The sequence below is a fragment of the Hydra vulgaris genome, chromosome 12, assembly GCF_038396675.1.
Source record: "Hydra vulgaris chromosome 12, alternate assembly HydraT2T_AEP".
Taxonomy (NCBI): Eukaryota; Metazoa; Cnidaria; class Hydrozoa; order Anthoathecata; family Hydridae; genus Hydra; species Hydra vulgaris.
This window is the reverse complement of record NC_088931.1, coordinates 18,551,754-18,568,271: the sequence shown is the minus strand read 5'-3', so window position 1 is coordinate 18,568,271 and position 16,518 is coordinate 18,551,754. Positions and strand designations below refer to the sequence as shown.

Here is a 16,518-nt window from a genome sequence, read left to right as displayed (position 1 = left end):
GCCCTTGGGTAGAAATCTTTCGACTTCCTGTCGACAAATGTGCTTCTTATATAACTTCGTGGATTCAGGCTGGCATGGAATCTTTTATTCCCTCTCGACGATTCCAGGTCAAGCCTCACTCTCCTCCATGGTTTTCCTCACACTGTGCTGCTGCGATTGCCAATCAAAACCGTTACTTCCATATTTATCAGCAAAACAATTCTCCAGAAAACAGACGTCTGTTTATTACTGCTAGAAACAACTGTAAAAAGGTTTTGTCTAACGCCAAAACCCGCTATTCTCAGGTCATGAAATCTCGTATCTCATCTCAAAAATTAGGCTCTCGTGACTTCTGGAGAATCTTTAATAATATCAATAATAAGGGCAAATCTATAATTCCACCTCTCTTGTATGGTTCAGACTTTGTCACCTCACCTAAAGACAAAGCCGAACTGTTTGCTAAAAACTTTTCATCAATATCATCTCTTGATTCCACTAATTGCGTTCTACCTGATATTGCCAACAAACAGGTTGATTCATTGCTTGACATTCATATCACTTCAGCATCTGTATCTAAAGTGATTTCCTGTCTAGACTCTTCTACAGCTTGTGGCCCAGACAACATACCTGTTATTGTCTTGCAGAAGTGTTCTCCAGAGCTGTCGTCTATACTCTCAAAACTATTCAACAAGTGCTTATCAGAGTCTTGTTTTCCAGCCTGCTGGAAAGCCGCATCTGTTATCCCTATCTTCAAAAATTCTGGGGAGCGATCTGATTCGTCTAACTACCGTCCCATAAGTCTTCTTCCTATCATAAGCAAGGTTTTTGAATCTTTAATCAACAAACACTTAATTTCTCATCTTGAATCTAATAACTTACTTTCTGACCATCAATATGGATTTCGATCTTCTCGTTCTACAGCTGATTTGCTAACAGTATTAACTGACAGGTTTTATCGTGCATTAGATGAAGGTGGAGAGGTTAAGGCCATCGCTCTTGACATTTCAAAAGCGTTTGATAAAGTTTGGCATGCTGGTCTTCTCCATAAGCTTTCTTCTTATGGTGTATCCGGCAACATCTTTAAGATCATTGAATCCTTCCTTTCCAATCGTAGCATAAAAGTTGTCCTCGATGGACAACACTCTTCTTCTTATTCTGTAACTTCAGGGGTTCCTCAAGGTTCTATCCTTGGCCCTATACTCTTTTTAATTTACATTAACGATCTTCCAGATATTCTCACATCTAAGGTGGCATTGTTTGCTGATGATACTACCATTTATTCTTGTCGTGATAAGAAACCAACACCCTCTGATTGCCTGGAGGGGGCATTTGAGCTTGAAAAGGATCTCACTTCTGCTACAGCATGGGGCTCACAGTGGCTGGTGAACTTTAATTCAGATAAAACTCAATTTTTTTCAGCCAATCGTTATCGCAATAATTTAGATCTTCCTATATTTATGAACGGTGATGTACTCGATGAGTCACCTACTCTTCATCTTCTAGGATTAACTCTTACTTCCAATCTTTCTTGGAAACCATATATCAAATCGGTTGCAAAATTAGCATCTGCTAAGGTTGCATCTCTTTATCGAGCTCGCCACTTTCTTACTCTGGATTCTATTCTCTACCTCTATAAATCTCAAATCCGGCCTTGTATGGAATACTGTTGCCATATCTGGGGCGGATCTTCTAATGATGCCCTTTCTCTTTTAGACAAGGTGCAAAAACGCATTGTAAACATAGTTGGACCTGCTCTTGCAGCCAACCTTCAACCATTATCACATCGTCGTAATGTTGCTTCTCTTTCTCTTTTCTACAAATACTATAATGGGCACTGCTCGAAAGAGCTAACGTCTCTTGTGCCATCTACTAAAATTCATTCTCGTGTTACTCGTCATTCAATAAAGTGTCATCCTTTTTCTGTGACTGTTCCTAAGTGCTCCAAAAACGCTTATTCGTCTAGTTTTTTTCCTCGAACATCAGCTCTTTGGAATTCGCTTCCTTCATCTTGCTTTCCTGATTCATATAATTTGCAATCTTTTAAATCGTCCGTCAATCGTTATCTTGCTCTACAATCTTCATCTTTTCTCTTACAGTAACTTCCAACTTTAATTAGTGGCTGCTTGCAGCCTTGTTGGAAGCGAAGATGTTTAAAAAAAAAAAAAAAAAAAAAAAAAAAAGATCGAAATCCATATTGATGATCAGAAAGTAGGTTATTAGATTCAAGATAAGAGATTATATGTTTGTTAGTTAAGGATTCAAAAATCTTGCTTATGATAGGAAGAAGACGAATGGGGCGGTAGTTAGATAAATCAGATCACTCTCCAGAATTTCTGAAAATAGGGATAACAGATGCGGCTTTCCAGCAGTATGGAAAACAAGACTCTGATAAGCGTCAAGGGATGATATTGATGAAAAGTTCTTTGCAAACAATTCGGCTTTGTTTTTATGTGAGGTGACAAAGTCTGAACCATACAAGAGAGGTGGAATAACAAATTTGCCCTTATTATTGATACTGTTAAAGATTCTTCAGAAGTCACGAGAGACTAATTTTTGTGATGAAATATGAGGTTTCACAACCTAGGAATAGCGGGCTTTGGCATTAGACAAAACCTTTTTACAATGGTTTCTAGCAGTAATAAACAGACGTCTGTTTTCTGGACAATTGTTTTGCTGATAGATATTTGTGCTGCTGCAATTTCAAAACGGTTTCGTTTTAAAATTGCAGCAGCACAATGAGAGAAATACCGTGGAGAAGAGTGAGGCTTGATCTGGAATCATCAAGAGGGAATAAAATATTCCATCCCAGCCTGAATCCACGAAGTTATGTATGAAGCACTTTTGTCAGCAAGAAGACAAAAGATTTCTACCCATGAGCCATCATGAAGAAAATCACAGAAAGAATTCCAGTCAGCTTTAAGGTAGTTGTAAGAGGTACCATGATAGGGGCATTCAGATGATGAAAAAGAATGAGATAATAGTTTTAGAGAGATCAAACCATGATCAGAAACACCTAAAGGTGAATGTTGAGAAACTGAGCACTGACTAGGATCAGAAACATGACATAAGTAGAGTAGAGAAGGTTTGATTGGGTTGTCTGAAATGATTTGGGTTGTCTGGAAAGAAAGTTGGTAAATTGACTATTTGTATTTGAGATTGAGAAAGGTAAAAGTTTTGGGCCTTGCAGAGTCACTGACACTAGAGCCAAGCCATTCAGTGTGATGATCATTAAAATCGCCAACAACAACGATATTGGCATATGGATATGAATAAAGAGAGAGGGCTTGATCTATTTGATTAGAAATAACATCAAAAAGAGTGCATTCTTGAGATGAAGGAGAGCGATATAGAACAAATAGATAGGTGATAAAGTGAAGTGGTGCTAAACGAAAACACATAAAAGAATATTTTTTGATTCAAACCCAGTTTTCAGACAAATGGGTGAATTCTTAAGAATGTAAATGCCCAGGCTAAGCATGTGACTATTGGAGTCTTTACTAATTAAAGGAAGATAACCATCAACACTAAGATCACAAGATGAGACAGCTGAACTCAAATTAGTCTTATAAAGAGCAAGTAGGTCTGGTAAACTTTGCAAGAGATAAGACTCAACAGTAGAATAGTTACTTTGAAGACCACGAATATTAGTGAATGATAGGTTTAGAGAACTTGGTGATGATGATGGTTTTTTGTGTTTTATAGTTTTTGGTACTTTATTAAGTGGCCTTGACAATGTGCACCAAAAGTACAAACAGGGGTACTATCCATGCGCAACATGGCACTGTTAATACTATGATATTTTTCAGCTGTTGATAGAATTAGCATCTCTGAGAGCTACCATAGAATTTGGGAAACCTGACTATTAGCTGGCATCAGAACCAATAAACTAATTTTTAGAGCTGTACTTTATTAGAAGATAATAGAATGAGTTGCCTAGTAATAAAAACAGAGACACAAGCAAAACCCATGAGTCCAAAGACAATCCAGCTTTCAACATCCCAAACTGGAAACAATGTATTAAAAATACATCTGCGCCAGTCTAATAGATGAATATTTATATATTAAAAACTTGTTTACTTAATGCTTTTTGACAATTAAATTTATTTAGTTATTTTCTGATCGTGATCAAATCTGTTATTCCAACTGTAAAAATGAGAGAAACAACATTTACTAATTATGTGTTGAGTGCAAAAAAGAAGAAATATGCATTTAATGAATGTTTTCATAAGATTTTTGATACAAAGGTAGAAATGGCTACACAAGGGCAGTGCAATATTGTTGTACTAACTCTTCTTTAGCCAATGAATAATGGTTATCTCTTGCCATTTAGTATTTCTTGCCATTTAGTATTTCTTTGATCTGCTTCCTGTGAGCCACAAAATCATTTCAATCGTGTTATTTTTGCTGCATTAATATTTTACTGCCAATTGAACTAAAAATATATCATGTTAAATGCTCAATCTGCTTCTTGCTCAATACCAATCTTACTTCAATGTCACAGTAAAAAAAATTTCGATAGCCATTTCAAAGAGAAAGACCTTTGCAAAACAATTTTACTGTTGGACTAAATAATGTTGCTAATGCTCAACATGTTTTACCTAACAAGATTATATTGTAACCTTGGGGTCAATAAAAAGTTTGTGAAAGCACTTTACAAAGGGTGTTATGCAATGAACTTTTTAAAGTTTTTTTTTCTTCTTCAAATTGTTAAATTATATATAATATCATGACCTACTTTAATTACACAGCCTGATATGTTGTATTTTCTATAAAAATTACTTGTATTTTAAGGCTTATGTTCTTAGGTTCTTGTTATGGTTTTTATTATATTATTGTTTTGTAAGAGTTGTGTTTGCACTATAAATGTTTTTTTCTTATTTTATTAAAATGGTTAAATAATACTTAGATTTTCAATGAGTAATTACTTTATGTTTTGCTGGATTTTTTGCTAACTGATTGGCTGCTTCAGTTTATTCCAATAACATGCTACTAAAAATAACCATGTTGCTAAAGATACCCACAACTATCCATTCGAACTAATTTTAAATGTTTTTAATTTTGTATTTATTATAATTGCGATTGTTAGTAATAAAACAGATTTTTCTTAGGAATATTTAAATCAATGATTTGCAATGTAAATACTCTATTATGCTGCATGTTTCAAACAAGCAGCAATTAAAATGCAACAAATCAGGCCATTTATTTACAGTAGGCCAAGAAATATCAGGTATACTAACTGTTTTGGAAGAAATATCAGACATACCAACTGTTTTGAAAGAAATATCAGACATACCAACTGTTTTGAATAAAATACCAGGCATACCAACTGTTTTGAAAGAAATATCAGGCATACCAACTGTTTTGGAAACAACATCAGACATACCAACTGTTTTGCAGTCAATAGAGGTTCATAAAATTCTTATTTTTTCATTGTCTTATAAAAATCATATTTCTTTATCTAAATGGTTTCGCAGTGGTGAAAATTACAAATTAAAAACTGTGGTAAGTTAGAAAAATCATTGAATTTTGTATAAAGTGATTACTTGCTTCTTATGGTTGTGCAAAAACTAGCTCAATATGAAAGAGAAATTTTTATAAAGAAATTCTTTTTATGATTGTAGGGCTTATGTTGTGAAACCATCACCTGAAGTTTGCATAACAGGTTTATATTTGAAAAAAGAAATTGATGTGTGTATCATCTCAATGCACCAACTGAATTAAAAATAAGAGCTGTTGCGACTGATGACCATTCTACCGATGTTAATGCATTTTCATTGTTTCATAAAGCATATACTGGAGGAAGAAAACTATTTATTTATCATTCAGTTTATAAAAAGAGCATACTTTTTATTTGATATACTCCGTTTTATAAAAAATGTAAGAAACAGATTAAGTTGAAGTTACTTCTGGTTACATTGCAGGGAATATATTTCATAAAGTTTATTAAAGTTTCAATTACTAAACAGAAACTAAAAAAAAAAAATAACAAGTCACTTCCAAGATAATTATCTTGGAAACAACAAACACACAAGTTATCAACCTTGTGCATTGGCAATATTTTTGAAACAATTGTAGCTGCAGTATTGAGTTACTTTCATGAAAGAAATAATGCAGCACAATTTTTATCATTGTTATATAAGTTATTTATCACACTTAATTCAAAGCAGAAACTCAATTCATTCAATTAACTCAGCAATACTACTATGAAAGGTGACAAAAAAACCCATACTTTATAGAAAAATTGCAAACTGTATTGAAATTTGATCAAAATGTAAATATTTTACATTAACCAAACAAACTTTTTATGCTCTAAATACAGCACTGCAAGCTCTCTTATAAATGATTTCCTTGAAGAAGGCTATGCATTTTTCTTACTTTCAGTTTACAAAGGGATCCTTTGGAGCTAGATTTTAGTTAGTATGGTTAAATGACCAGTGGAAGACTTTTTGCAAGTCTTTTAGAAATGTACAATAATAAAAAAATTTTGATCAGACATTTTATAATCATTAAAAATATTATGCAAGATATTGCATATCCGAAGATAACATAGGTTGCATATATATTGCATTTCCGAAGATAACATAGGTATATATACTAAAGCAAGTTACATTGATAAAATAAAAATAAAAAAGATTTGTTAAACTTATAATAAATGTTATGCAGAGGAGAATCTATATATCCAATTCCACATCTGTCTGATTTCAATTTTTTAACACTAAAACGATAGAAACAAATATAGATCTTGTGTTGTTAATAATATTTTTTTATAATAATTTTCAAAAAGATGTTACATATTCAGTAAGAAAAGATCAAGTGAAAGACTTCAAAAAAAGACAAAAACCAAATAAATATTCCAAGTAAAAATTTCTTTGTTTAATTTCAATTATAATAAATACAGAACTACAAATCTTTGATTTTGTTTTCAGTGGAGAGTCTTAGGCAACATGTAAGTTTATTTTTATTAGTATGTTGATACGTAGCTATCTGAAAACCTATTCAGTATTCTGTGTTATTGGAATAAACTGAAGCAGGCAATCAGTTAGCAAAAAATCCAGCACAAAATAATGTAAGTACTCAAAGAAAATCTAACTATTATTTAACCATTTTAATAAAACAAGAATAAAACATTTATAGTGCAAACACGACTTTTAACCATAACAAGAACTCAAGATTTTATACATAAGCATATAAAACTGGCCTCTTAATTTTTTACGGAAAGTGCAACATATCAGGTCGTGTAAATTTAAGTAGGCCGTGATTATATATTATATATAAATTATATACAATATAAAAATAATATTTAAAAAAAATCATATATAAATTATAAAATAAATATAAATTTAATTAATTTAATTATTAAATTTAAATTTTAAATATTCTTCAAATTAAGTTTTACGAAAGTAGCAAAAGGCGTTTTCATTGGATCACTGAACAACAAAAAGTGCCATGGTTTTTTTTGTGTGTGTTTGCAATGGTTCTCTTGAATGACATAAAGCTGCAAAATCCAAAAGTCTTGTCACAGAGCCCCCCAGATGAGCAATTAACTAGGAAGTTCACGCCTCTTCTCTTACCGATAGCAATATATATGCCCAGAGCTCTTTTTGAATTCCGGATCTCTTGGTTATAAAGCAAGTGCTCTAATCAATGCACCACGGCTGCCTAAATGATATCCATACTCAACCCAAATAGAATTGCCATCATCAAAAGACTTTTTATATTAATTTTAAATATTTCATAAAAAATAAAAACATTTAATTAAATTTGCTTGTTAATAAGTTAAAACAAATGCCGAATTCAAATTTGGCACTCCAAAAAGTAAAAAATGAAATTGTTTTTTCTAAATAATGTTTCATCAAATTTTATTGAACAATGTTATTTATAATCAAGTTTTTAAAATTTTTTATTGAATTTTATTAGGTTTCCTTAAACACATGATTTTTTACATTTTTAAAAGAACTTCATAAAACAAATACTTCTTTTGGCTTTTAATATCTGTTTTTGTTTATCACAATAGTTCCTATGAAAAATGAAAGACTTGATTCTTGTGTTGTTTTTTTATTTGTTTGTTACCTTTTATTTGATTTTCCAGAAATACGGCAAAAAAGACTCATTTAATTCTTTAAATGCTGCCAGCGAATTGATGATGTATGCAGTGAAATATAAAGTCAAGGTAATGTTTTTATTTTTTTTCTTTAGTTAATCTGTAACTGTGAAAGATGGTGATATCACAGCTAATGCTTCTCTGATTAATTTTAATTAAAGATAGCGTAACATGACCAAAAAATGTTTTTTTTTTTGACAAAAAAATAAAATAGTAAACTGTGGTTTAGTTTGATTACAATTAATAGAAATTCTTTAAATTTTCTCCATATTTTCAATTGATTCTGGTAATCAATTTAAAAATAATAATATCCGCCTATAAGTTTTTATTTTTATTAATTTTTTTAATAAAAGATACAATTGCATATTTGCCAAATCTATAATTTTTTCAAGTCGTAGAGAATTTTTATTTGTATTTAAGTTTATTTAAAAATTTTGTTAAATTAAAAAATTTTAATTTTTCAAGAAGCTTTATTTAATTGAAAAAAAAAACTATTTCCTTCTACATTACATTTTGGGAGAATGAAGTTTGTAATTCGATGGATAGCTTTAAAAACACTTAATTAAAAAAAAAGTAATAACAAGTAAAAAAATAACTAATAACAGTTAAAGGAACAACCAATTAATTAAAAAATTGTGATGATGTTGAGTCTTTGAGTGGTTCTAATGGTTGTTTTTTCATTTGTTTGACGATAAAGTTGAGTTTTCATTTGTTTGACACTTTTTGGTGCAATAAAACTCAGTGTTATTTAAATATCTCTTTGGTATGCATGTTCGAAGCCAAATCTTGGATTTTTAATTTTCACATTGATACCGTTCGCTGTTTTGATATTTTTTAACTTCTTTTTGAATTTCCTTGAGAATCATTTATAAAAGTTACTACAAAATTGAAGGTTGGCTACAGGCGAGTTGACTACAGAGCTCATTATAAACAAATATTGATGTTAGATATCGTTGGTGTAGATTCCGAAAGTTGTAGCTAAGATAGTGTACTGATGCAAGTGGTGTGAGTGCTTGCATAAAATCTGGTAATTGAGATAACAAAAACTCAAGCTGAGATGACGATGTTTCAAATGTATAAGCAATTTGTAATTTTGACTGATCGATTTTATTGATGCGAATAAATTGCTGAATATTTTTTATTCTATATAAAACTTTTTTGACATTTTTTTGACGAATGAGTTGATAACCAATTTTTTGACATTTTTTTGACTAATGAATTAACAAGATGATGTTTTCGGTGCAAACTAGTTCAAATTTTTTATCATTTTATCCAAAAAAAATTTCTTTTACAACATGAGCGAAAAATATTTTCGAAAAATTTATTAAATAATTTATTAAGAACAAAAGAACAATGTGAATAATATTTCATTTTATCTTCTAATTCATTTTACCCTGTTTACTAACCTCTCATTCTACCCTGTTTACTGACCTTTATTACAGAATCGTGTATAGTTTTTCACAGTCGTTACTATAATATTAGTTTATTGAATAAATAATCTTTAATGTTTTGCTTATAATTATTACTATGTTTTTTAATTTCTTTTTAATTTTTTAATTTTAATATTTAACGTGTGTTATTTGAATATTTAAAGATCGTGGATAATCTAGAACGCGAAGGCTTAGAAAGATATGCTGAATACCTTCAGAAAATCATGGAATCTATGCCAGACGATTAAATTTTACCTCTGTTATAGATCATTAAACTTTACCTCCGTTATGGATCATTAAACATTACCTTGTTATGGACCATTAAACTTTACTTCCGTTATGTATCAAAAAACTTTCATCTTTTATTTCCGGTTTGGCAATATTTAGTTAAACTTAGCTTGAAGCAAGTTTGAAGCCAATAAATATGTGAAAATTTATTTTCTTTTTCTATTTTATATAAAAGTTTTTAAATAATTTTTTGTAAAAACTTTTACTTATATTGTTTATATTTTTATGGAAAAGAAAATCTTCCAAAAATAAAAGATCCTTTAGTTAAATTTGGAGACGACAATTTTTTAGATTTAATTTAGACAAAAGCTATTTTTTTAGATAAGGGGCGGGGGAGGTTAGGATAGTTGTTTTTTTGGAGGATTTTTTTATAAAAGCGTTTTTAAGTTATTTACTCATTTTGTATATTATATGCTTAAAAGAATGTTTATTTTTTATTTTAATCAATGTGCTTTTTTAACACGATTTCGATACTTTTCTGAATTTATCAGCATGCGAAAACTAAAGTAAAATCAAAAGATATGACCTCACAGTTGAAGTAGAAGGTTATGACCTCACAGCAGAAGTAGAATTCGATCAAAAAATGACGCATGAAAGTTTATCGAAATAAAATCTAAAATAAAATTATGGAAATTTTTAAAATTTATCTCATTTTAAAACGTTTTAGTAAAAATATAAGCAAATCTGTTCTTTTCTTACATTTTTTTTTCTTACAAGCTTTTACAAATATTCCATAGTTTTTGTGTTTGCAAACTAAAGCACTGTTTTGATTTATAAAAAACTATATTTTTATGAAAGTTCCATATGCTTAATACAATAATAAAAAAAAAAAAATTGATTTCAATTTTTTTTTTTTTTTTTGATACACGTATGAACTCTCTTGAAAAAGTTGCCACAGCTGGCACGGGCGAGATCGTCAGGAATTTTATTCCAAATTTTGACTAGTAAAACTTTTTTCATCTTTTAACTTTTTTCGTCTTTTAACCCTCCTACGTTTATTCTTTTACCTTTTAAATTTAAACCATTTAAATTATTGCATTTCACATCCTCAAAGAAAAAATTTTGTTTTTATTTTTTCAATGTGTAACTCTTTCCGTTTAGCCATTCTGATACTGGAATGAAACAAGGGAAATTTTTTCTTACACCATTTATGAACGGTTTTTGCTTTATGTGCGGAGGCTGAAACTTGCTGAAAAGTATTTAGAAGATCGCAAAAATTCTATCAAAACAAGATTTTATTTGAGACTTTAAAAATGTCATTTAAATAGATTTGGTCGTTGATTATTAATTTAATGGTTATTTCCTTAATTGGTAAAGTTCAGTGGCAGTATTTTTTTTTTCTTAAGGATGCACCAAAAGTCATTACCCCTGATGCATTTTGGTATCGAGGAGTAGCTCTTACATTACGTCAGATCTCTTACATATTTACTCCATAAAGAACCTGTATTATTTTCTCAGTTAAGGGGGCTTTAAAGCAAGAATAATTTTTCATCAGAAAAAATGATTGGTTAGCCCAAGGAAGTATAATAGACTAGCTCTAGTGAGAACGAAGCCAAAAATTGTAGTACCGTCTTAGTAGTATAATTATTCAAGAGGCAAAACTTTTGAAATGCACTTTTTAACTTTTGAAAGCTGTAATTGAAGTGGATTGCTCTCTTAAAAGTTGACTGTATAAGTTTCTAACTAATGTTTGAACTATCTAGAAGTAATCACAACAAAAATATCTATGTACGATTTACGTAAAGTTTTTTGAATACCTCAATACTAGGTAAAAATATCAAAATAGACAATCTCTACTACTTGTTTGAACCTTATCTTTAGCTTCCCCGTTTTGTTATAGGTTTGTTACGTTCTTAAAGAACATTTTTTCGGCAAGGAACTTGTTATATTTCTCCAGGATTTTAATTTGTGTTGTAGTATTTATCGTTTTTTAGAAATTTTAGAAATTAGTCGAAAACTGCCAATTCTATCAAAACATTTATTAATTCAATTCTTATCTAGAAATTTGTTATAAGTTGCACAAGAAGCACAACATAAAAAAAAACCGGTCCGGCCGAACCCGGCCCGTTCCAAAAACTTGAACACTAACAGTTGCATTGATAGCATTTTGATCAAACAACTTTGATTTTTAAACAAACACCAAGGGTTTTATCTTAAAACGGAATGTCACGTATATTTTCGTTATCAACGTTGGTGCACGTGCGTTATACAAGTTTAGCACGAATGTATTAATGGTATAATGCTACAGCTGTCGGATGTACAATACTAATGTTCAAATATTTGTCTACAAAGATTAGTGTAAGAAACTCCACAATTAATTCTATCAAGTTGTTGAGGTGCATTAAAAGTTAACGTGAAGAGGCAAACGAGTCCAGTGGTACTCGCATAGACAGACTTTTTTTATAAAGCCAACGTTTATTTTGTGCCATAGTTGATTTAAAAAAGAAGGTAAGACATAAATTAGGTTGCGCTTTTTATCTTTGATTAAGTCCATTAGCATATTGAGGTAAGCATGCGTTACAGCATCATTCATTGAGACTATTTCCTTTTTATGCATTGTTGTCACCGTCACTCTCGGTATCAGGAGCCGCATTGACATCACAGTCTCTAATTCGTGGTTACTTTCTCTAATTCGTGGTTACAACACGCTTGTTTCAACATGGCTGCGTTAAGATTATAGACTTTTTTTCAAAGGTTATACAAAAGTATGGCTTAGCGTGAATGGTAGGCTCCATTTGGTCTCTATTGCACTATAAACAAATTTCTTTCTTTTATCGGTTTCAATACTTCCTGGGTGATACCATTAAATTGATTTTAATTGTATCACCATATTGTTTTCAGTAATTGTCTGATCGCTTTCTGGTTAATGCAATAAAAACCGTACAATTTTATAATATAGACATCATTATAATATAGAAACTTTAATTTAAAAATTTAATGATTATTAATCGTTTTCAACGATTTAAAAATCTTTAAATTTTTAATCAATAAAAAGCTAAACAAATGTATGTCTTTTGAAAAAATAAAGACTTTTAGAAAAATAAAGAAAAGTCGGCTTTAAGGTTGGGACGGGCCGGGTTTTAGGCATAACCTGTTAGTAGTAACATAATTTAAATTTTTTTTCTTTTAAATATGTTTATTTCACCTTCTACAATGAGTACAATTTTCATATATATACAACAAAATAAGTCATGGCTGGAGCAAGAAGAAGACATAATTCTGTCTTATCACCGAGTCCCATTTTTATAAGATCGTGATTTATAAATATCATATTATATTGGCGTAAATATACAAAATAGTAATTAGTAATTGCTAAAATGCTAACATTATATGCAGTTGCATAAAGAAAAAGAAGCCAGCAGCAGTTGTAAAAAAACGATTATATACCTGTAATAAAATAAAATAAAAAGATGAAAAAAAAGAGATATATACATATATTTATATTGAGAGAGTAATATCATTAACAAACTTTGTTATGGTGGATTATGATAATAACATTCTTTGAAAAAAAATTTTTTCTAAAGTTATTTTGATTTTTTATTAGAGCTTTACTTTATTTAAAAAAAAAACACTTAAAATCTAGCATAGTGAGATCCATAAATAAGAACAACCGCTTAGATTCTTTTCTAAATCGATCAAGAGTAGTTTTTCTTTTTATTTGTAATATCTGAAAATAAATTCCATAAATATGCCCACGATACTCAATTGAGTATGAACTCAATTTTAAACTATATCTTGGGACAGCAAATTTGTTGACTGAGAATCTTGTGCTATATTTATGGTATTTCACTAAAATAGGATTCAAATATTTTTGGCGACATACATTTCTATACAGTTCTATACATAAAAACTAAAATTTTATGTAAATTTATTTTATAAATAATAAAAGCTCCATGTAAACACAATAAAAGCTCACAGGGTTCTGCTCTATTTGCTCCAAATATAATTCGACATGCATGTTTTTGTTTACTATAAAGCTTTTTTAATTTTGTATGATTGGTACTTGCCCAGGCGAATTTACTGTTTTTAGTTAACTTTGGATAAAAGCAAAGTATAAACCTTTATTTAAAATTAATAAATGGTTTAGCTCAATAAACTGTTCCTATATTTCTAGAAATTTTTTTATTCAAGATTATTTATACGAAAATTCCATCTTAAATTTTCGTCCAAATTAACGCTTAAAAAATTTAACGATGATTCTTTTTTAATTATAGCTTTATTTATAATAAGGTTTAGTCATTTTAATGGTACGTTATCAGTTTTATTCATTTTTGGAACAAAATTAATTTAGTTTTATCAGCATTCACAGCATTCACTCATTAATTTTATCTAATTGTTCATTAACATGTCTAAAAAATATTTTTAGTATCTTTGTGTGAATAAAAGAGATTAGAGCCATCTACAAATAGAATAAAATTTATGAGATTTGATGATAAATAAAGATCATTTAAGTACAGTAGAAACAACAATGGCCCTAGAATAGAGCCCTTTTCGAACCCCACAAGTTATTGAATATTATTGAGTAGAATCGTACCATACGAATTGTTATGTTTGTTAAATAGTCTTTAAATCAAAGTAAATTTTTTTTTCTACTGCCATAGTGTTCAAGTTTGCTTAGCAGTATATCATGGTTATATATATATATATATATATATATATATATATATATATATATATATATATATATATATATATATATATATATATATATATATATATATATATACATATATATATATATATATATATATATATATATATATATATATATATATATATGTATATATATATATATATATATATATATATATATATATATATATATATACATTATTATTATTATTACTATTATTGTTATTATTATAAAATTTATGAGATTTGATGATAAATAAAGATCATTTAAGTACAGTAGAAACAACAATGGCCCTAGAATAGAGCCCTTTTCGAACCTCACAAGTTATTGAATATTATTGAGTAGAATCGTACCATACGAATTGTTTTGTTTGTTAAATAGTCTTTAAATCAAAGTAAATTTTTTTTTCTATTGCCATAGTGTTCATAGTTTGCTTAGCAGTATATCATGGTTATAAAAATTAAATATCATAACTTAATTATCATAACCATGATAATTAAATTATGATATTTGATTATTATGGTAATTATCATAAGTAAGTTATGTTAATTAAATATTATAATCATCGTATCATAACTTACAGTTTACCAATCACATTTTTAAAAAAAATTATCCAATGATATTGTTTCAAAACATAAGCAATAAAAGCTTTGCAAATAAATAAGATGCAAGTTTAAACGAAATTGTAAACAATATTAAGATTTAGTTTATGTAGTTATGAGAATAACCTCTGAGAAGAGGCTGCACAAAGTTACCTCTGAGAAGAGGCTACACAAAGTTACCTCTGAAAAGAGGCTACACAAAGTCTATAATCTTAACGCAACAGCGTTGAAAAAAGCATGGCTAACAATGGCTAGGAAGAGAGCAACTACCAATTGAAGACTGTAATGTCAATGTGGCTTTTGATGCCGAGAGTGACGATGACAACAATGCAAATAAAGAGATTATGTCTGAATGAATCACAAAGAATATAACGCAATGGATTACATATGTAAAAATTTACTTCTACGGAATACTTGGCCGTTGAATCACGAGTTGTTGGGCTGTTACCCCCAAAAAAAGTTGTTATTGGTAGTTGCACAATTAACAGTGAAGTTTCGCAACACAAAGTTTAGATGAGCGGTTAAATGATGCTGTAATCCACCCTTACCTCAATCTGCTAATGGACTTAAACAAGGCTAAAAAGCGAAACCTAGTTTATATCCGACTTTCTTTTTAAATCAACGATTTAGAAAAGAAAGTAGAAAATAAATTTAAACAAAGGTTTAAAATTATGATTTAAAACAAAAAAAAATTTGATGGTTGGCTTTAAAAAAAATCTACAGCTGGATTCGTTTGTCATTTCACGTTAACTTTTAATGCACCTCAACCACTCGATAGAAATAGTTGTGGATTTTTTACACTATTATTTGCAGAACCTGTTACCAACAATATGAACATTAGCATTGTACATCCGATATTTGTAGCATTATACTGTCTATACATTCATGCTAGACTTGTATAATGCATGTGCGCTAAATATTGATAACGAAGATAAAAGACATAAGTAAGTGATGTAACAACCTGTTTTGAATAAAAGCCCGTGGTGCTCATTTGAAATGGTCACAATGCGATCAGTACAGCTGTTGGTGTCGTAATGCTTGCGCATCGTGTCAGTCTTTTCACGCGACATTTTCATGTAACCAATGCATTTGAACAAATAAATGCTCTGTTACCGATTTGTTTTGTTTAAAACTTTGTTTATTTTTGAAAAAAAAAATTCAAGTAATAAATATTTTTATTACTTGTAAACTTGTTATAAGAATCAAATTAGTTTGCTTTTTTATATATATATAAAAAAAAACTTTTTTTATCCGGGCCGGGTTTTCGGTTTTTGGGCCTGGCTGGCTTTTATGTACAACCCTACTAACACTGTTTAAAAATGACGTCTTTTTAATTTTTCTCACTCCAGCTATATTATACTTCGTAGTCGTGGTGGTCGTGTCGTTTCTTTATCTCAACGCCTTCAAGCTTTTGTCAAACCTGAAGATAGTTTTTTTATCAGCTTTAACACCTAAGTTTGTTTTAATCAAATTTCTGATGGTTAT

General features: G+C 29.7%; 1 protein-coding gene across 2 annotated transcripts in view; it reads left to right on the top strand.

Annotated features, from left to right (window-relative positions):
* LOC101237442 (plexin A3) overlaps positions 1–10,241 on the top strand; it is a 124,023-nt gene extending 113,782 nt beyond the window's left edge. For both annotated transcript variants that reach the window (XM_065812435.1, XM_065812434.1), the window contains 2 exons: positions 8,069–8,149; positions 9,675–10,241. In XM_065812435.1, the coding sequence (XP_065668507.1) occupies positions 8,069–8,149; positions 9,675–9,758 (165 nt within the window). In that variant the 3' untranslated portion in view covers positions 9,759–10,241. The remainder of the gene's footprint in view (positions 1–8,068; positions 8,150–9,674) is intronic.
* Positions 10,242–16,518: the final 6,277 nt, after the last annotated feature.